The sequence below is a fragment of the Haliotis asinina genome, chromosome 14 (assembly GCF_037392515.1).
Source record: "Haliotis asinina isolate JCU_RB_2024 chromosome 14, JCU_Hal_asi_v2, whole genome shotgun sequence".
Taxonomy (NCBI): Eukaryota; Metazoa; Mollusca; class Gastropoda; order Lepetellida; family Haliotidae; genus Haliotis; species Haliotis asinina.
This window is the reverse complement of record NC_090293.1, coordinates 11,261,973-11,284,615: the sequence shown is the minus strand read 5'-3', so window position 1 is coordinate 11,284,615 and position 22,643 is coordinate 11,261,973. Positions and strand designations below refer to the sequence as shown.

The following is a 22,643-nucleotide window of genomic DNA, read 5'->3' as shown; positions in this document are numbered from 1 at the left end:
AACATGTGTGCCAAGTTAATTAAAGATAAAGGAGATCTGCTCCAGACAAGGTGACATTCTCAAAGCCACCGCCTAAGTCATGTTTCCATGAAAACCGCAAAAACTAAAATCAATATCTGGGTCCAATCCCCAAAGGCACATCTAGGGATCATGCTTGACATATGTACCAAGTTTGATGAAGCTAGAATATATAGTTTGGACAATCTGCTCCAGACAAGATGACATCCTCATCATCGTCATATTCACAGCCTCAGTCATGTTTCCGTGGAAAAAGTCTAAGATATGCTTTCATGGAATCCCAAAAACATAATATTGATATCTGGGTCTAATCCCCAAAAGGCACATCTGGTGATCATGTTTCACATATGTACGAAGTTTGATGAAGCTAGCATGAATAGTCTTGGAGATCTGCTCCAGACAAGATGACACCTCTTAGTGACACCCTAAGTTATGTTTCCATGGAAACCACAAAAATACACTTCATATCTGGGTCTAACCCCCAAAAGGGATCATACTTGACATGTGTACCAAGTTTGGTTAAGTTATCATGAATAGTTTAGGTGATTTGCTTTGGACAAAATATTGCAGACGTGGATAACTGAATTACTTGGTTAGCCCACCACAATTAAAAAGCTGAAATAGTTGGGGATGTTGCGACCAGATGTTATAGACGACAAAGACATTGTACCTGGATCAGTCTTGATTACTTCTTTCTCTTTCTTGATGACAGCTGTGAGATCTTGATTGAGCATGCGCTGGATCATGACCATCTCGGCAGATGGTCGATCTCTCTGTAAACACAAGACGCTCACAGGCATTAGCTGATGGTAAGGCAACTCTTACATTATTCTTGTGCTATTTTGTGACCACTCGGGTTTACTCAAGCTCAATGAGGGCCATTGGGAATGGGCTTAATTTACTGGATTTCACTTAAACACCTTCATAGGGCATAAAAATACTTGTACAAGAGTCAACCAAGATGCAGCAACACACCATGCTCATCTACATACAGACCACACCCTTCCATTTACGGTCGACCAACAGACTACACCCCTATACCAAGTGTCAATCTAAATACAACTGCACACCATGCCCCTCTACCTACAGTCACACCCCTCCATTTGATGTTGGTCAACAGACCACACCACTATGCAAAGTGTAAATCTAAATACAACAGCAGACCATGCCTATCTACCTATAGACCACACCCTTCCTCCTACAGACCACACCCATCTACCTACAGACCAAACCCTCCCTACAACAGACCATGCCAATCTACCTACAGACCACACACTCCCTCCTACAGTACCTACAGGTGACACCCTCCTTTATACAAACCAAACCCCTGTTCCGAACGACGACAACACCTACCATGCTCTCCTCAAGGAGCAGCAGTCTGTATTTGTTCATCATTGTATGACTTCGCTTCAACAGGTCTTCTGACACTGTATCAAATAAAGTCTCCGCTGCAAAGGAAAACAAACTCTACACATCATATAATCTAAGCAAGAGATGAAATCAAGGAATATCTTATAAATCACTGACAAAATAAACCTATATTGAAAGGTCAATAAAAAGTTCACAATGGGTTAGCTCCCTTTAACCAGTTTAATACATGCAAAATACATGGATGCAAATTACTGTTGTTTTTCTATAAGGGTACATGATAAAATGACTAATAACTACAATTGAAACGTAATATATTCAATTATTAAATTGTTAGAGAGTCATATCCCTAAATGTACTACAACACTGGATTTTTTTTTAACCCTACCCACCAGTATACTGGCATTTTAGGCTAAGTCTGAGGTCTTTTTTATAAACATCCCTGAGCCTTGATATTTTAAGCTCTCTTTGCACTAAGATAGTCGAAGGTGCCATACATTAACATTAACTTTTGACTATCTCAGCGCTAAGAGACTTAACACTGACTTGTCCCTATCTTAGTGCTATGAGAATCTTAAAAATCTAAGTCCTCACTACCAGATATGAAATCTTCAGAGTATGCCATTCTGAGTAGTAGCAAACACACCTTTCTTGAACGCATCTTGCTTGGGCCCATGGTGCTGAAAGACGTGATAACGCAGCAATCTTCGACATGCTTCCTTGTAATCTTTAAATGGAGACTTGGTGTCTGGATTGACAGCATGCTGCTGGTCCTTCCCTAACTGCTGGTGAATACTGCTGTCAAGACAAGATAGCTTCAGCACTACGGGTCAAAACAGTCACATGTTCTGTCATGGTGACTTTATTGTAAACTGCAACTTTACAGTATCAAATGGAATGCAAAAACATCAATTGTTACTGTACTCTGGTTTCAAAAGACAGAAATAAAAGAAACAAAGCGTGAATTTCAAACCTGTCGTGTTCATTCACCCTCATACCTTGTCCTCTGTAGCAACAATAACGTTAAAATCATTAACTGGAAACAACAAGACAGTGCCAGTCGCTACTGAAACTTAAACTTTCCTATACTTACAGTGTTCCCTTTGGCACCTCTGAGGGGGCAGGCCTTTTTGTGGGGCGGTTGGGTGTGCTGGTCTGCACAGCATCCACGCCCACTTTAATCTGGTTGATGCCCTTGTCTATTTGCTGAAAGGAAAACAACATGATACTGTAGCTATAAACACTGACATTACAAGATGCCAACGTGAGTGACTAGGACAAAAAATCTACCAAATAGCATATGCTTCATCTGGCATTACACCCACAATGGCTTAACAGGTTGGTGTCTGACCTTGTGTTCTCACTCTGAGGGTGTGGGTTTGAATCCCAGTTGGGACTCATCCCAACAATCCCAAATATAACATTTTCCCTCTACCTTAATGGCATCATAAATCCATCTACCCAAAGTAAAAGTAATAGTGGAATCATGCATGGTGTTGTTGGTCTTAGGAAGAAAAGGGGTACAGAAACGACATGAACAATGTTTTTGGCAACGTGGGCCAAAGTTCATGAACAGTAATGCATATTGTAGTTGGTACTATGTCAAGAGTAGAGATCGCACAAGTACATGTACAGTGATGGGTATTGTTCCAGTTGAATAGATGGGTTTTATGTACTTGTACAACAAGCAAGTGTTACAAGTGAGTGATTGAGTTTAACTTTATGCCACTTTTAGGAATATTCCAGGAAAAATGTCACAGCAGGGGATACCTGAAGTAGGCTTCACACATTATACTCAAGTAGGGAATCAATCGAACTCGAGACTTTGGCGTAGCGAGCAAACACTTTAACCACCAGACTACATCCCTGAGTTCAGAGAATAGCAGGGTAATGGGTACTGTTCCTAGTGAATGGACAGGTTCTACATATCTGACAATGATGGTGGATGGGTTCTATGTAACCTGAGCAATACATACCTTGCAGGTAGGAAGGGCGGACAGGTGGGCGAGTTCTACGTACCTGTACAGTGATGGGTATTTTGCCTGGCGGGTTTGCTACGAGCAGCTGAGGCTTGGTCTGCGGTGATGTAGTTCGGATCACCTGGATCTGCTGGTGTATCTGCTGTTGTTGCTGCTGCAGCTTCAGCAGTGTGTGCTGCTGCTGCTTCAGGAACAATTCCTGCTGCTCCATGGTCATGCGGCCAAGATGCTGCTGCAACTTCTCCTTCTGCTGCGAGGTCAGGTTCAGAGTCAGCATCTGATTGGCTATCTGTGTCAAGGAAATGACCGAGTGAGTAACTGAGTATGGTTTTGTTTTAGGCTGATTTTAGCAATATTCTAGCAGTATCACACAGCTGGGGAAAACAGAAATGTGTTTCACACATTGTACCTATGTGGGGAGCGAACCCAGGTCTTTGACAAGATGAACGAAAGTTTTAACCACAGCGCCCCAAATGACCAAACAAGGAAGCATCAGTTATATGGATCTTGAGGCTAATATCTAAAAATTAGCATCCCATAATTGCAAATTGCAATTTCAGTCACGACTAAGGAATACAATCCATGACAACTTATATAGGTCCTCAAGCATTGCACTGGCAAATGCCACTGAACGTATTCATTTAAAAAAATTACTCTTTAGAAAATAAGGTTGTAAAATTAAGTAAAACCAAATCACTTTAGAAAGCTGACAACTGATTGGCTCAAAACTCCATGCATCTCTCTGTCAGAATGGGCATAATAGGTAACACAGGTTTGACCAAATTCAACTTTGATGAGGCGTAGGTCTAGCTTAGGTTGAAAGGTTCCATAAAGTGTGGGCCCTATTCCCTTTGACAATTATCGTAGCCCAAGAACAGAGAGCCAACAGTGTACCACGCACTCAGACACAACTACATGTGATCACTAGACTTACCTTAATCTGTGTTGGCAGCGATGGAGTGGCAGATATTGGCATTTTCCCCGGAGGTGGAGTCCTGATGACCGTTGTGCCTGCAGGTACAGCAGGTCGTGTGGGCGTGGCTGTGGTTACAGGGGCACTCTGAATCTGAATGACCTGGGTTGTCCCCCCTGGTGCCATCTTAATGGTCTTGGTTGGAGACCCATGTTTTATCACGGTTTGCAAATACTGTGGTTGGCCTGTTTGAGCAACTGTTGTGATCATCTGTGTTGCTGAAGCTGTAACTGTAGTTTGCTGGGGCACTGCTAACTGGATAACTCCGGTTCCACCCGCTTGAGACTGGACTACTATACTCGGTTGACTGACGATGGACTGCAATGAAATTGGCTGTGTACCCGGCTCAGTCTTTATCTGCGTTGGCGCAGTTGCAACAACAACTTGAGGTTGAGCTATGGGTGGCTGCCCTACCATTGGCTGGGCAGTCAGGGAAGTCTGCACTAAAGGTTTGATAGGTTTTGGAGAAACAGTTCCAGTGTTTGGCTGGGAAGTCTGAACAACACTGGAGGGGTATGAATCCTTTAGACACTGCTGAAGATTACTAAGTTTCTGAATTTGGTCTTGTGTAAGATTTGGCTGATTCAACAGTTTGTTAATTTCTAGCTGCACCCTCTGTAGTTTCAGCGGGTCGGTATTGCTAGTCTGAAACGTTGCCCCCTGGGGGGTTAATGTGACATTGGGTGGCCCAGACTTGATAACCTGGGGCTGGATCTTTATCTGGGATGATGATGGGGTTGATATTATGCCCACAGAGCTCTTAGACTGAACGGAGGACACAATCTGTGATCCAGATAGTGTATTTGCCAGCGTAAGCTGAGCTGGTACCTGCACCATGGCCTGAGTGACAGTAGTGGTGACGGCGGTGGGCGTGGACTGAGCTGTGTGGATGCCTGCAGCATTGGATGCCGTTGCTATGAACTGCGATATGGGGATCTGAATCTTCTGAAAATTCTGGGCCAGCTGTTGAGGAGAGCCTTTCACTTGACCATCAGGGTTACTCTTAGACTTCTTTGACTTACTCTTGCTGGTGGTCGTAACTGCTGGGCTATCGGACCCTGTATTTGAACTTTTCGGCTCCTGGCCTTGTTTAATCTGAGTATTTATTACCTGACTTAAGCCGGATGAGATCAAAGCTTTTGACACAATGTTTGTGGATTGGTTGATGCTTGACACATTCACAGTCTGTGGCTGAGTGCCAAGCTGAGTAGGAGCTGGTTGCACAATATACTGACTGCCATTTTGCTGAAGCTGAATGCCTTGTACCCCTTGAACACCCTGCATGGAGCCTACACTACTTGTCGCCAGTCCTTGAATCTGTTGCAGGTTGATGTTCTGTCCTGATAAAAGGTTCAAACTCTGGCCCGCCAGGTTGAGGGTCACTCCCTGTGATGTGGGATGGGAGCCCTGCCCACCCACCAGCTTCACCTGCTGGGGCTGGGTCCCACCAGGGAGCACCTGCTGGTACTGCACACTCTGTGATGTGGCCTGATTGAGGATTTGCTGGGAGATCTGGGAAGCAGTCTGGAGGGAGGTCCCTTGGAGATTTGCCTGACCAGCTTGGCTCCCTTGGATTTGGATGAGATTTGGATGAGGTACTGTTCTAAATATGATATTCTGAGGTTGCCCTTGAGCAGGATGTGGTGCTCTCTGAATCAGTATCTGCTGTCCCTGAGCACCGCCAATGTTCACTAAACTAATATTAGGCGGCACAACACTGGCAGTTTTGTCCTGGCCTGGCTGGGGAGCCAGCCGAATCACATTCCCCACCCCCACACTTCCAGGTGTATTCTGAATCACTGCTGTCCCTCCACTCTGCATGAGTTGTTGCCCCTGAAGCACCTGCTGATGCACAGCACCCAAGTTGATCTGATGTCCCCCTAGTTGTTGGTTGGGGATTAGGATGCTTTTTCCTCCAGGGGTCTGTATAATAGTGCCCTGTAGACTGACTTGATTGCCTTGGATGCCTCCTGTGTTCTGTACTGTCACAGGCAAACCTTGGATGTTGCTTTGGATCTGTGCTGCAGGTTGTTGACCTACTTGTTGTGAGTTGCCGCACAGCACATGTGTGGCAACGTTCAGATTGACAACATTCGGGTTCTGTATAACAGCGTTCTGGGTGTGGACAATGTTGTGGGCATGGCCCGAAAGAACAGCCTGGCCGGGTATAATACTGGCATTCTGACTAGGATTCGGAATGATGCTTTGGATTGGTACTGTGCTTGTGAGTTGAACTTGGGCTTGGGACTGGGGAGTTGCAAGATGGAGGATGTTAGGGGACGGACTGGAGGAGAGGGCCTGTTGAATGATTGGCTGATTCGGCGTGATGGACCGACTGATATGTGGAGAACATGAGGGGGCGGGGCTCTGGCTGGGGGTGAGGGAACGACTGATGGCAGGGGAGGGTACTGAGAACTGCTGGGTGGGGGCAGGGCTGGATCCGGGAGTGGGTTGAAACTGCAGCTGTCCATTAGCATCAGCCTTCACTACAAAGTGCTGCGTCCCTGGTGAAATACTGAAAGAAAAAACACCATAGATGACTGCAGGTTGAATGTGCTTAAAACATGGATTCAAACATTAATTTCTTTATGACTGTATCAAGAACTCATTTTTGCCACATATACTGTGGTGGATCTGGGAACTGGACCACTGGGAACATTTGGGCCCTTGTGCTCAAGGATCCCATAACAGAGCAAAACAGGACAGAAGACTACAGTACGTTTACGTTTTAACAAAGTTTCAGCAAAAATTAAAAAACAAATGCCAAATACAGGTCAGGTTTTTTCTCACAATATTTGCAAACCAGGATTGACAAATAACCTGTGTTGTGAAGGCTTCCACTTGCAACGCGAGGCATCACTAGAACATTTATACACTCGATAAACAAGAGCAATCGGTATGCATATATAGTGGACATTTCCTGGGACTGAAATTTACAGGGTATTTTAGAAACTATAGTGATATGACAAATACTGGGTGTTCTTCTTGGGTAAAATATTACATATAACATAACATAAATATTAAAGCACAATGTGTGACATGAAACTGACCCCTGTATGATGTTGGTGGACTTGTGGAGGATTGGTTGGGATGAGATGCTGGTTGGAAGCTGTTGAATGACCCCTCCTGCCGTGACGACCACCTGTGCCATCTGAGGAAGCGGGGTAGTTGTGGACACCTGCGTCTCGACAACCGATGACGCTGGGCTTGTACTTGGCAGGGAACCTGCATTTGCTGGGGACTGCTCTGATCCCCCCTCCATTGAATATGGGGTGCTGGCAGAGGATATGAAGTCATCTGCCCAATCAAAGGCCGATGATGCACAGTCCACATCAGAGATGTTTGGGACCTGCAGCAAAAACAAAAATAGAATGGTTTAGCAAATATAAAAATGTAACACTGTAAATGTAAAGGGTTCCCCAAACATTTCTTGGCATGTAGTTTTTAAAGATACGGCATAGGATACTGCTTCACTACCACTAATTGACAGATGACCACTTCAGACAGTCTTTCCAATGGGCTATATAACCATTTATCCCATATGAAGTAAGAGACAAAAAATGATTGTGATGAAATCAGTCCTACAATCTCTAAATGTTACGGTTTAACTTGCATGAAAGTACTGTATAATAACTGATTCTGTCTGAAATACTTACGCCATTGTTCTCTTCAAAGAAATCACTCAGCAAGTTAGCATCTCTGCAACACAATTATGACAAAGTTTCAGGGCTTTATTCATCATAAGGTACACTGTTATATATAGTTATCGTGACCAAAGAACACAGTTTGAATATACTGCAAGTATGCTAATCCAAAAGAAAATTACTGTGGAGTGAGTGAGTGAATTGGGTTTTACGCCACATTTAGCAATATTGTGGCGATATCAGGACACTTGAAATGGACTTCACACACTGTACCCATGTAGGGAAATGATCCTAGGTCTCGGATGTGAACAAGCAAACAGCTTATTCCACTAGGCCATGCCACACACACCCCCCCCTCCCCCATAATATGGAATAACCCTATCTTGTTTTGATTGTCCTTAAACCCTTCACTCAGCAACATTCCAACTATATGATGTCAGTCTGTGCTGTAAAATACAGAGTCTGGCCAAAAAAATCCAGTGATTGACATCATGAGCGTTGATCGGTGCAAATGAATACGTTGACATGTTGTAATCAGGTCAGCGAGCCTGACCACCCAATTCTATTAGTCCGCCTCTTATAACAAGCATGGGATACTGAAGGCCATTTGTTACACAAATCTTTGAGGGGCAGATAGACTTGGACAAACTTTGACATGGCTCATAGCGTCACTATTAGTTGAATTTACTAATGTTATATGTTATATCAAATTATCTAACCAGACCAAACAAATTTACTAGCCTCAGGCTTTGAGCTAGAGGCTCAAGGGGTAGACTGGTCTTCTACACAAATGGAACATTACCACAGTTGTAAAATTTATTTTGACATGCTGTAACATGTCAAATTTATTTTTCAGTCATGTAGTCATTAACCTAATCATGGACGTTATCGTGGTCAGGTGTTCACGTTATACGTGTCTATGAGCTACATGAACGTCATATGAATCTACAAACTGATGCAACGACTGCAGAGTGTAGGAAGTGGCAACTTACATGTTCACATCAAGCATTGACTGGCCATTATCCATCTCAGAGGGAACTACAAAACAAGAGTGAGTGAGTGAGTGACTTTTATTTATTGTCAGTGTGAACATATATTCATTTAAATCCAGTGTGATAACTGGATAGGAAAACCTGAAGTGAAGCATCTTTCATGTGTCATAGAAATTTATCACATTCGGGAAATGTATGAACAAATATATACTGACATAACTAGAAACACAATCAGTCAAAATTCAGGATTCAAACCCATGATCAAAAGTGTCTAGATTCCACAAGGGACACCACTCTGTAAGAGAAGCTTGGGATCATAAGAATGCCCAGTGGTAACAAGTTTGTCAATAAACATGAGCTTAATAACATGAGGACTTATCAAACCAGCAGAAACATAAAACTAATAATATAAACTTAAATTCAACCTCTGTGTAAACTTCATTGTGGAAGCCAAGAGGGTTAAACTTGATTATTTTCAGAAGAATGAAGATACAAAGCAGTTCTGTACTGATTCTATACATGTTAAAAAGTACTTAACAGTTATGTCCCTTAGAGGGGCGATGAATGGCTATGACATGGAACATTCGCTGGTTATGTACTTACGTTGGAGGTGTACTCACAACGTTAGAGGTGTACTTACAATGTTAGAGGTGTACTTACACATCACATTAAGGTATTCCTGCACATTAGCTGACAGGTGTACAAAAAGATCAGCTCAAGGTGTACTTACACAACTGTTAAGGTATATGTAACCTGTTTAACTTCTATTGCACATCATTTCATGGTGTACTCTCACACCTGATCATGGTGTATTCACATACTTGTTTAAGGTGTACTTGCACACCATTTAAGGTGTACATACATACCTGTCCAAGGTTCACTTACACACCAGTTCAAAGGTGTACTTACACACGTGTTGGGGTGTACTTACACATCTGTTTAAGTGGTTCCAATGTGGTGTTTCCCCCAGGGCCTTCTTTTCCTCATTTTCTTTACTTGGTTTGGTCATTCTGAAATACAAATGAGATGAAATACTTAAAAGACTTTTCAACATGCACCATAATGAACATAACCTTAGGAAACTCTTGATCCCTCAAGACAACATTCTTTCTACTTTAAAAGTTCAACAAAGAAAATAAATATATTATCATGGAAATCTCAATTCCACAAATGTGAGCTTGTTTTGAGCAGGAATATATATTAATCAGGGTTTCATACAGGATACTACAAAAGTTTTAGGATGCTGACTTAAATATTTGAGTGAGTGAGTAGTGAGTTTAGATTAGTTTTACACAACATTCATAAATATTCCAGGTATATGGCAACAGTCTGTAAATAATCGACTCTGGACCAAACAATCAAGTGATCAACAACATGAGCATCGGTCTGTGCAATTACAAGAAGCAAGGGTTACTAAAGGCCAATATTCTAGCCTGGACCTTCATGGGAACCTTTTTCAAGTAGCTAAACAGCGTACTGTAAAATACTGAGACCTTTATATTTCTTGCCAAGAATTTGGCACAACAGATATTCTTGTACATCCATCAAGATAAAATTTATGTTTTATGCATCCATTCTATACATTTGTGGATCAAGTTAATGCACATTTATATTTTGTAACATCTTCCTCAAAATAATAATTCAATAATATCCTTTCATTCATCCTCCTTTTCCTAACTCAGTGTTTTCCCTCTTTCAACTGAGGAATCTTCGAGATATATAGCATTAAGCCAAACAAGTACACTGGCCCAGCCTACACAAAACTGTGACAAGAGAATCCATAAATTATCGTGGCGGCTCATCTGACATACGCTATCACAGCTGCTGATTGATAAGGGTTGGCTCAGCTGATAATTGGTGATACATTATTCTGGCTAATTGATTACAGTTAACTCAGCTGTTTACAGATAACAGTAAACATTAAAGCAGTTATGGTACTGATAGCATATTCACTGCTGTGGGGAGGCTGGCAGTTGGGCAAATTGCAGACATTGCCATTGTCAAACATTCACTGAAGCAGGGCTGAAATTAGCTCAAGCTAGGGTGACTTTCATTAATGCTAAAAGGGGTTCCTAATGACTAGTAACCTATTACACATTTGGCAGAGCGAGTGAGTTTAGTTTTATGCTGCACTCAGCAATATTCTAGCTATATGGCGGCGGTCTGCAAATTATCGAGCCTGGATCAGGCAATCCAGTGATCATCGATCTGCGCAATTGGGAAATTGGGAAGCAATGACGTTTCAACCAAGTCATCGAGTCTGACCACCCAACCCCATTAGTCGCCTCTTACGACAAGCATAGTCGCCTTTTATGGCAAGCATGGGTTGCTGAAGGCCTATTCTATCCTGGGACCTTCACAGGTCACATTTGGCAGAAGGGAGTGGATTACTGCTGCCGATGTGGGTACAGTGACATGGAGGAGTTTTACGCTGCTTTAAGCGATATTCATGGTGGCAACATATAATATGAGCTACACACATTGTGCCCATATGGGGAATGGAACCCGGGTCTTTGGCACGACGAGAGAATGCCTTAACCACTAGGCTCGCCTCTTCCGTGACGTGAAAGTATTGAGTGTTCTTCAATTCCTTGTTGAGTGTTGAGTAGTATATTGTTCCACAGTATATTGTTTGTGGTATTTACCACAAATTAGGTCATTATATGAGTGTCAGTTCACATCTCCATGATCAAAATTGTTTCTCTTTCAGCACGGTCAAGTCAGCATTTTATAAATGGCGTACACCTTCATGAAAAGGAATAATGGCAATTTGCTGTGTCATAAAAAATTCACATTTAGTTTCAGGGATGGAGAGAGGCACAGGACCTATAGATTTTCAATCCTCTCCTAGCACCAAGATAGTTGGAAGTAAATGTTAATGTATGGCCCTATGACAATCTTAGTGCTAAAAGAGATCTGAAAATCTAAGCCCAGGTCTGCTATCTCATACCATTTCTGTTAATGTTAAACATATCTTAAAGGCTAGTAGAATTTCAAACATTTTGGGGGACAATGGATTAGGGACAGTTACATGGCAGTTTTAATATCATATGCCATATAAGCCCAATGGCTCTTTCTCACGTGTAACATTCCTCATATCCAGGTATATAACAGTTATCACCATATCAAAACTGGGTATATCACATGTTATCTCCATTTCACTGCTAGGTATATCACATGCTACTATGTAGGCCTTGGTTTACTGGCATCATTCAAAGGTGTACAAAATGTAAGGCATTACTCTACTGAGAACCAAGCTATCATAGTCACATGGAGTTGGGTGTCTGCAAAATCTTTCCATAATGAAAAATAACCTAAAGACTTGGTATGTGGAAATGGCTGACGTACTGCTACTGCATCAGCTCCAAAGCAGTGTCTTAATTCTAGTTAAGTGAGTGAGTGAGTGAGTGAGTTTAGTTTTACGTCGCACTTAGCAATATTCCAGCTATATGGCGATGGTCTGTAAATAATTGAGTCTGGACCAGACAATCCAGTGATCAACAACATGAGCATCGATCTGCACAATTGGGAACCGATAACATGTGTCAACCAAGTCAGTTAGTCTGACCACCCGATCCCGTTAGTCGCCTCATACAACAAGCATAGTCACCGTTTATGGCAATAATTCTAGTTAAAAGTACAGACAATCAGAAGAACTATTTACGATTATCCACTTGAAAACAGTTATCAATATTATCTTCTTCAGAAGAAATTAAGTCTGAATTCAAAAACACAATACACAAAATTACATCCTTGTTCATGGGCTGCTTCTAATTCTATTAAGAATTCTGTTTTCGTCATTAACCTCAGCATAAATGTGTCACCACTCACCAGTGACATGAAATATTTACATTTTTCAGACTTTTTTCATTCCTGCAAAGTTACTTCTGTAAAGAGCAGTGGGGTAGCCCAGTGGTTAAAGTGTCTGCTCATCACACCAAGACCTGGGTTTGATTCCCCACAAGGGTATAATGTGTGAAGCCCATTTGTGGTGTTCCCTATCTTGGTATTAGAGAGATAGGATATTTATATAGCGAACATATCCACCCACTAGTGCATACTCAGGCGCTGGAATATTGTTAAAAAGAGCGTAAAATCACACTTACACATTATTATAGATAATCCACTGATAGTAGTTTTAGTCCTACCAAATATTCAACACTTAAATGATTCTCACCTATCTATATTAATGTCATGCACATTTCTTTACAAAGAGAGACTTGATTCACCTTTCTTACAGATTTGGAAAAGATCATGTAAATAATTTATTTTGGTTTTGGGTTAGTGGTTGTAAAATTAATTAGAATTCATGATGTCCCTACATCATCCCAGTGTTGGTGTCACCAGGTACTACGAGCCTTTCTCAGATCATGGCTAGTTGGTCTGCATGAACAGGCTTTAGCCAGCCACATGTAATCCACTTTTCAGTTTCTTCCACTTGATTAAGCAGTTTCCACTATACACCCACTGCTGTTATAACAACATGTCACAGTTGGGGCCCAGTAAATGAAAATGCACTGATATGATACAGCCATCTGTTGCCGTTTTTGTGTGAGCATCTGTGTCCATGCATTGATCGCTTCAGCTCAGCCTGGCTTTGAGTGTCACCACAGGCCACAGAGCTAGTCTACTGTATGGCCTGGTGTCACCAATGGCCACAGAGCTTGCCAACAGCCTAGCCTGGTGTGTCATCACAGGCCACAGTGCTTGCTTACAGCCTGGCCAGACTGTCATCACAGGCCACAGAGCTTGTGAACAGTATATCCTGGTAGGCCATCACAGGCCACAGTGTGTGTCTACAGCATGGTTTGTTGTCATCAATGGCTACAGAGCTTGTCAACTATGCTACATATGCTGGCATGTCATCAGAGGCCACAGAGTGTGTCTAAAGCCTGGCCTGGCATGTCATCAGAGGCCACAGAGTGTGTCTAAAGCCTGGCCTGGCCTGGCATGTCATCAGAGGCCACAAAGTGTGTCTAAAGCCTGGCCTGGCACGTCATCAGAGGCCACAGAGTGTGTCTAAAGCCTGGCCTGGCACGTCATCAGAGGCCACAGCGTGTGTCTAAAGCCTGGCCTGGCACGTCATCAGAGGCCACAGAGTGTGTCTAAAGCCTGGCCTGGCACGTCATCAGAGGCCACAGAGTGTGTCTAAAGCCTGGCCTGGCACATCATCACAGATAACTGAGCTCCTCTTGCTATCTAGTCAGGTGTTCCAGCACAGACTATGTCATCAAATTCTGCCGAGACACCTTTAACATGGTCTGGTATTTTTCTTCCATGCATGAAACTCATCTACAATATCCTCATCAGTGATAGGCCACTAGTGTGTACATTTGAGATACACCGCTGAGCCACTGATCTCTAAAGCTAACATAAATTAATGCACAACATAGTACCATCACAGAGATGGCAACAGGTTAAAGTGATTTCAGCTGAAAAGCTAGAGGGCTGCAACAATGTATCTGAAGAAGTCATAATAACATTTTGAAATCTGATTGTCCAAGAGACACAGATGTGGGTACTTGACACTGGTAAGTGGGCCTTCACCCCCTAAATATTTTCTCCCCAGATTTAGACGTATCTCAAGATCGACTGATTTGCATCTAAATCCACAGATTTCTAACCCTGCCATCACTGGAAATTAAGGGGGCACTTTTTGACCACACCTTCACAGTTACAAAGTACTGATCCCTTAATCCGAGTATGTGTTCGATCATGCTTAATAACAACAGGTTCTTGTTGCCAGTATACACATCAGTCATGGCTCCTCTTTCATAAAGAAAAACATCAAGATAAAAAACCCATTTCAAGCCATACAGCCAATCTCCAACCTCAGGGCAGTTTATGTCCTAGTTGCACTGATTTATACAGGGCCAGATATTGTGGCTGATCTGAGAGTTCAAGCTGGAGGGCAATTTACCTACATCCTGTGTGATGTCCTCGAAAACTGATCTGTGATACACAATACTAATAAATTTATTCACAATCAGGTCCAGATTATGCAAGTGATAGAAAACTGCAAACTGGCACTCACTGCTTACGCATACCACTCAGTAAAAGTTAAGAACATTTCTTTCAAATCACTACAGTTAATCTACCCAACCACCTGAATATTACAAATTTTGATAATAATCTGCATGTTGTGACACATTAATTTATGTAAGAAATGACACTGCTGATCCTTAATTTCTTTGAATAGTATTCCAGACTGACCTTAAATATATATATCATTAGAGCTCCAACATCCATCTCACTACCAAGACTTGGTAATCCTAAGATATGGAAATCTTCCTGTCAGCTAAACTGTTCTGAAATCGAACCACATGCCTTAAGTCCCCAAGTCAGTGAGTCATTGAGTTAGTGAGTCAGTATGGTTTCATAGTATTTTAAGTTGTATTCCAGCCAGAATGCTGTCCACACACTGTATCAAAAGGGGGAATAAAACCCAGGTCATCAGTATGACAAGCAACCACTTTGACAACTAAACTACATTATTTCCCCTTCAAGTCCATAAGAGAATACTGTACAACTCCATCTCCAGCCTATCAGTTCTCCATCAATATCTCCCCTGCTATATCTTCAAGATCTTGTTATTTTATTCACAAGACATTATTCAACTGTCAAGTTCCTCCAAGTAAAAAGTATGACGGAATGGTAAAGGCAAAAGTATTTTCCTGTTGCCTTAACTCTCAGGGTTTTAAACTGATTAACAAACTAATGGGCTAAGAGCACCTGTAGTAATAAAATTTCAAGGGGCCTGACAAAGAATATGCTGTTCCTAAAATTAATGACGTGGTGCAGTGTACTGACACCTACAATTTCGTAATTACTTTAATTACAGGAACCTTACCTTTCTTGTCAAGAATGTGGTACAGTGAATACTGTTATGATCTTCATAATTTTTGTTTCTGTTTTTCTATATCATCCTTGTACATTTCTATACATACATGAAGCTCATGTTGTGAAAAGCTCTGACATGCTGAAAGGCACATTGTATTTCTAATATTAAATCCTAAACTTCTTACTTCAGAATATTATAAAGTAGTGTGGTTAATATGAAATAAGGCTGTGGAATTTCCCCATTAACGATCTGAGGATCAATACAGGTGAAACTGGGAGCAACCACTTCTCCATTTAAAAGAACTGATAATTCACTCTGATTGTTTTGCACTAAATATTTTAAAAGGTATGAAGGGTGTGGTTTAACAACAGTGTTCCGGTGATCATTTCTTTTTGTCTGCTGTGATTTATCATGATATCAGTGGTATCACATAAAAGGACGTATGGCAACACTGAGCTCCAATATTACATGGCTACAGGTAACTGGAAATGTTTTTGGGTGGGTGTGGTGGTGATGGAAGAGAAGGGGTGTTGGTGTATGTAACGCCTCATATTGCAAGTGGAGTGAGTCAGTGAGTTAAGTTTTACGCTGCTTTTAGCAATATTCCAGCAATATCACCGCGGGGGACACCAGAAAATGGGCTTCACACATTGTACCCATGTGGGGAATCGAACCCAGGTCTTCAGCGTGACGAGCGAACGCTTTAACCACTAGGCTACCCCAATGCCCTATTGCAAGTGGAGGTGTACTGAGAACTTTGAAGGAGTGAGGACATATTTTGTGTGAAAGCAAGCAAGTGATGTGGTTTGTTATTAATAATATTAAACCACCTTTTCGGCTTTTATGTTTTACTTTTGTTAGATGTACAAGACTTGTAAGCTATGTGTATACATGGTACTCTTTCATTATTTTTACTCATACATTACGCCTGTATCCTTAGTCCTGAATATATACCTGCGTAATACACTATAGGATTCATGAAACAATATGAGGACTAAGAAACCGGAAAGATTTTCATAAATCACTGTGAAAAGTGAGGAGGCAACCTTTCTAAATCACAGCCGCCATACCCTAGCTAATAGCGAAATGAAATTCACTGACTTTGGGGATGAATCAACTGTAGTGCTCTCAAAAAGGCACACCTGTACATATCTGTGAGTGGCCTATGGCACATGAAATATCATACATTTACATGCGTATATGATGAATATTAAATAGCCACAGGCCCTATACAGCTGGAGTAATACTGTACATTACAGGCATGGTATGACAAACTTACTAAAAAGCCATAAACACAAGAGGCCATTTACAAACCCCAACTTCAAAACAGTTCTTTAAAAGGTGTCCTGAAGATTTATTAAATTTCTTTGAACAATTTGTCTTTCCAATGGATGATTAGTAGATAAACTAAGAACCCATGGCAGGCAAATTAGGAAAATATATCTTTGTTCATTAAGTATTTTCTCCCCACAATCACAATCAGAGGAAAGTTTAAAATGATGGCTGGGATGGGTAACCCGGATACTTGTCTCAGTCATGTGACTAACAATGAGATACAGTATTGTTTCATGGTTAAGAAGTTTTGGGGGTTTTATTTATGAATGTTTTTACTTCCCCATTGGTAAGGTGTACTGTATGGAATACATCAGATGGCATAGCCATGTACTCAGTTCTACAGTATGGAATATACATCGTATGGCATAGCAATGTACACGGTTCTTGCAGTATAGAACACACTGCGTTGTTTTGTTTATCGTATGAAACAGTCTGACTCATCTAATACAACTTTATATCAATGTATAGTAATATCATTTAAAATTTCCACGTACAAATGTGAACAAGGTATTGTTCTGGAGAGGCTTTAAAAAAAGCCATACAGGCTTGTTTGCCTATCCATTTCCAAGTGAATAAACTATGTTTAAATCACACTGAGCTGAAAAGTTGCAGTGTCTTTGAAGATTTCGACATAATTATGCAGTCACCTGTTTTGAATATAACAGATGGTTAGCATATTGAATAACTCAAAATTGTAACCTTCAAGCTGAAAAATATATTGTCATTTCTATCAAATCTGGTATCAGGAAATTACATAATTGGTATCAGGGTAGGGTTGGGTAATATGGGGTGGGGTACCCAGGTAACAAATTTGAACCTGTCCCAGCCTGATTCAAATCAGAATAGGAGAGTCAGTATTGTTTAACATACTTCACAAGTGAAATCTAATGACAAACAGCTTATGAACGTTGTCACCCAAGATAAGCAACGTAAACAATGTCAATCCATTCACGAGACAGGATGCAGTAGTGTATGTACAGTGGAAGTTGTCAAACCAGCATCTGTCTGCTCAATCCAGCAAGTTGTCAACACTGGCATAAAGTCCCATGCGTGACCTCTACATTTACCATCAGCTCTACAATCCAGCTCATTGTTTAAACTGGATTGTTTCTTTGGTCCCAGAGAGTGACGGTTTAGACAACTTCCACTATACATTAACACCTCAGCCCTCAAAGTTACTAGTCACTGACAACTACCATCAATGGATTTTCCACAATCCTAAACACAATCTACTTGTCTATAGTTTGCAGAATAGCTTGATTTCAAAGGCTGAACTGATCACACGACCACCTTCAGTAGTTGTGTGTGAAATAGCATAATCAATACCAGCATAACAAACACAGGAAGTGTATCTTGGAACTGCATTCTACATGCCAAAACAACCTGAAAAGTTCCTATTCTCCATATCACAATACATCAACGAGCCATTCAGCTGCAACATTTCATTGTAGATTGTATATGACTAAACTGCAGATATTTCAATTCATCTCTGCATTGCACTGGAAAGTATCATCTTGTGGGCAATCAATCATCAAAGTCCTAACACTAGCCTTGTATCAGATTATTTTTCCCCATTTGGTCATGTTAAAGTGAACAGTGGGTTTCCTTTCCACAGCCTGGGATAGCGGACATAGGCTTCATACCATGTAACCATACAATGAATCAAACTCCAACCATTGCCATAAGTAGTGAATATTTAAACCAATAGGCACCCTAACACCCCTTGACCATAAGTACTTGAAGATGAAAAAAATCCTAAACCAACAACTAACACTATTCCCATGTTCCTTAACTCCTAAAACTTCACTTATTGACTATCAAATATTCATGCTTAAGTGTGAATCATGTTTATCAAAAGTAAACATTTGGAGAGACATTGTTAAGTTACAAAAACAAAAACAAAACATCTTTCAAAAACCATATTTAGAAAAAAAACTGCTTTAGGTTTATTTAAATCTAAGTCTTTTATTGACCAGTCAAAACAAGCTGCTGAAAATCAAATAATTAATTCAAAGTGGCCTTACTGTCAGTATTTATCTCATTCAACCACCTGCAGAGACAGACTGACACAGTGACATGTGACCCTTGTTTAACAGTCCACACACACAGGCTGACTGTCTGAGGTAAACACTGACAAAAAGGGGCAGGTTTGCTTCACCATCTCATGTAACAGCCAGCAAGGCAGAGACTGACATTTCATAACATGCAATACTGATCAGGCTGAAGACTTGTCTTCACTGTTCGTCTTTTAAACCATTGCCTACAGGGGAATTACAACAATTTGACATTTAGAATCTATTCCTCTCAATATTGCCTCACCTCAGTTAATCAGGCTTAAAAAAAAATGTTCTGGTTCTGACTACCCATACCCGACCCTGTTTTCATAGGGTTTTCACAATGAAATAAAAAGCTTTCAGGAAAAAAAAATCCAACATAGGTACAGTCCAAACCATAAATATTACAGAGGTGTAATCAGTAATTATTTTTTTTATTTTCTCTCAAGCGAGTAGATGAAGACTTGCCACATGAGAAGTCATGCTATTAAGTGACAAAAAGAGAATGATCCTGACTGGGAATAAAAGAAAAAACAAATCAATATTATTTCTATTTTTCAGAAAGGTGTTTATGGATTTATACAGTTTCAATAATCATCCATGTTAATGCAAACCCTGTTCCAAGTAAATACACATCTCAACAGAAGTTGGAGAAGACAAGTGAATGATTGAGAATTGTTTTACACCACCATCAGTAACAAGTCACCAATATCAGAGCAGGGACACCAGAAATGGGCTTCCCACATGGTACCAAAGAGGGTAACTGAACCTGGGTCTTCAGATAGTCAAGCAAACACTTTCCCAACTAGGCTACCATACCATGCCTAAAGAATGCCAGATACACACATATAGAACTGCTGTTAATCTATTGCTTTTTAACGTTTTTTGAGAGGAATACATATATGAGTTCTCAGTTCTTTTACAATGATCCAGCTGGATATCGGACCATAGACTTTACCCCAAGAGAGCACCTGCTCATTGCACTAAAGCACAGAGGCAGCTAATAACAAACAGTATTTGAAAAGGAGTTCTGCACAGTATACGCCAAATTGTATCTGGTGTATTCATTTCACATATATGTTCATGAAAATAGCACTTGCTTGAACTTATTACACTGTGAGTTCACAAATGGAATGAATTATTCTGGTCCCATGCTGCTTTGGCTTTGGCAATATTCCAACATTATGACAGTAGGCGATACCACAATGGCATTCACATGTAGATACATCAGGAATCGAACGAAGGCCTAAAGAGCAAGAATCAAACAGAAATATTTAAGGGGCACTTGATTTTACTTTGTTTGTTTGTTGTTAAACACCCAACTCAGCAATATATCAGCCACATGGCTGTGGTCTCTACATAATCAAGTCTGGACAAGACAATCCAGTGATTGAACACATCAGCATCACATCAGCATCTGCAATGAATAAGGATCTGACCATGTGTCACCCTGGTTTTACATCAAATTCACTCATTATGTTGTGAGTGTAAGAGACTATGGCTGTTTTTCGTCATTCTAACATTGATATCTACATTTGTGATAAACTCAATGCTCCAAGGATAGTACAACGATATGTCATCTGTTAAATATCTGGGAATAATGGTGAAACATGCAACAGGCTGCTAAACTGATAAAGAACTCGTAAATGCCTGCATAGATACTTCATGGTATTTTTAGATGATGATATAGATCAATCTGCAGTCAGGTGCCCTAATACCTGATACTGACATTACATTAAACACACATGTTCAAACATCTTAATCACCATTAGATCTGAATCTATGATTTGGGTTTCTCCAATAAAAACTGATAGCATATTATAAATAATTGACTAAACCCATGTTGCTTTAGTCAATTTCCTTTCCAAATTCCCCAGCTAGCATTGTACATGAGATACATGTACTGTTTAGTCAATAAAGAGCCATGTTAACTGTCTGTTTACTTCACTAAGGACAACTAAAAACATGTGATTTCCATTGCATCTCTATAAAATTTAAGATAGACAGGCAGGACTTTTTAAAACCTTTATTAGAGGTAAAGTACAAACACATTTATCATTGTGTAATTGTTCAAGCTTGCAGCTATCATGTCAACTTTCTCTATCCCAATGACCAATGTCCATCAGTGCAAGAAAAAAAAGGCTCAATTCATTCGTACCGCTTAAAAAAAAAAAGGGTAGGCACCAGAATACAAAGGTCAGTCGGGTATTCTGAAACAAAACATTTTCATCAAAGCCTAACTGAACATTTGAAAACCCATGCTGCGAGTCATGCTCCAAACTCAATATAAAACAGTTAAATCTAAACATGGCCTACCTCTAACACCTTGTAACTGAAAACAGTATGTTAATCTCTAAAAATAATCTTTGCCACAGATCATAACAGGAGTAATGTTGAATTTCCATGGCAACACATTGCATGCCATTGGCGATCTGATATAGGACCTTTGAAGGTAAAACATGTCTTGAAATATTTTCAATTCACAAAAAGTGCCACATCGCTCTGAACTGACAAAGCACTGTTGCATTAATCATGAAATAACCTGGGCTATGCAGTAAATGAACAATACTGGCAAGCTGCAAGATTCATGGATACGGTCATGAAAGGCACACATGGATATGAACTGTATCCTAGAACATGTAACTCTAGGTTCACCAATTAACTGTAAACTGATATAGGTAACAGAAGTTGCTGGCTTGTTGCTAATAAACAAATGCATCAACAAAGAATGCTTCTTCCAGAATGACAAGTTACCATCATTGCATATGCCTTGGTGCACACAAGAGGAATTTCTTGCATGACAAAGATAGTACTGGAATTATATCATATGTCCAGACTAATCAACTCCTGTGCAGAGAAAAGACATTATGCACACCATATAAGCTATCCATATGCACGGACTGTCACAGGGCCTGGTTTCTACTACAAACACTGCTCTACACTGTGTGACTGTCACAGGGTCTGGTTTCTACCACAAACACTGCTCTACACTGTGTGACTGTCACAGGGTCTGGTTTCTACCACAAACACTGCTCTACACTGTGTGACGGTCACAGGGCCTGGTTTCTACCACACAAACACTGCTCTACACTGTGTGACTGTTACAGGGCCTGGTGCACAAACACTGCTCTACACGGTGTGACTGTCACAGGGCCTGGTGCACAAACACTGTTCTACACTGTGACTGTCACAGACCTGGTGCACCGATTATCATATGAAGCAAGTCAGTGCGTTACATTTTATGCCCCTTCAAGAGTGTTTTGGTTACATCACAGTTTCACATGCATAAAAGGCTATTAAGAAAAAGACAAAATCCTCAACATTCTCTCCAATGGCAAAATACTCTTATGAAAATGTCTACCAAAAGGCACCAGTACACCACCAGACCTATCCATGTACCAACTATGGTGAAGAAATATCAAACTGTCAGTCAAACTTG

General features: G+C 40.8%; 1 protein-coding gene across 3 annotated transcripts in view; it reads right to left on the bottom strand.

The window, feature by feature from the left end:
- Window positions 1-22,643, bottom strand: part of LOC137261817 (BRD4-interacting chromatin-remodeling complex-associated protein-like) — a 31,066-nt gene that overhangs the window by 6,072 nt on the left and 2,351 nt on the right. For 2 of the 3 annotated variants that reach the window (XM_067799600.1, XM_067799601.1), the window contains exons 2-11: window positions 9,906-9,984; window positions 8,975-9,020; window positions 7,995-8,037; window positions 7,389-7,687; window positions 4,300-6,853; window positions 3,406-3,654; window positions 2,480-2,592; window positions 2,033-2,184; window positions 1,372-1,466; window positions 689-791 (exon numbers count right to left, since the gene is read on the bottom strand). In XM_067799600.1, the coding sequence (XP_067655701.1) occupies window positions 689-791; window positions 1,372-1,466; window positions 2,033-2,184; window positions 2,480-2,592; window positions 3,406-3,654; window positions 4,300-6,853; window positions 7,389-7,687; window positions 7,995-8,037; window positions 8,975-9,020; window positions 9,906-9,909 (3,658 nt within the window). In that variant the 5' untranslated portion in view covers window positions 9,910-9,984. The remainder of the gene's footprint in view (window positions 1-688; window positions 792-1,371; window positions 1,467-2,032; window positions 2,185-2,479; window positions 2,593-3,405; window positions 3,655-4,299; window positions 6,854-7,388; window positions 7,688-7,994; window positions 8,038-8,974; window positions 9,021-9,905; window positions 9,985-22,643) is intronic. The other variant, XM_067799602.1, reaches the window with a different exon arrangement.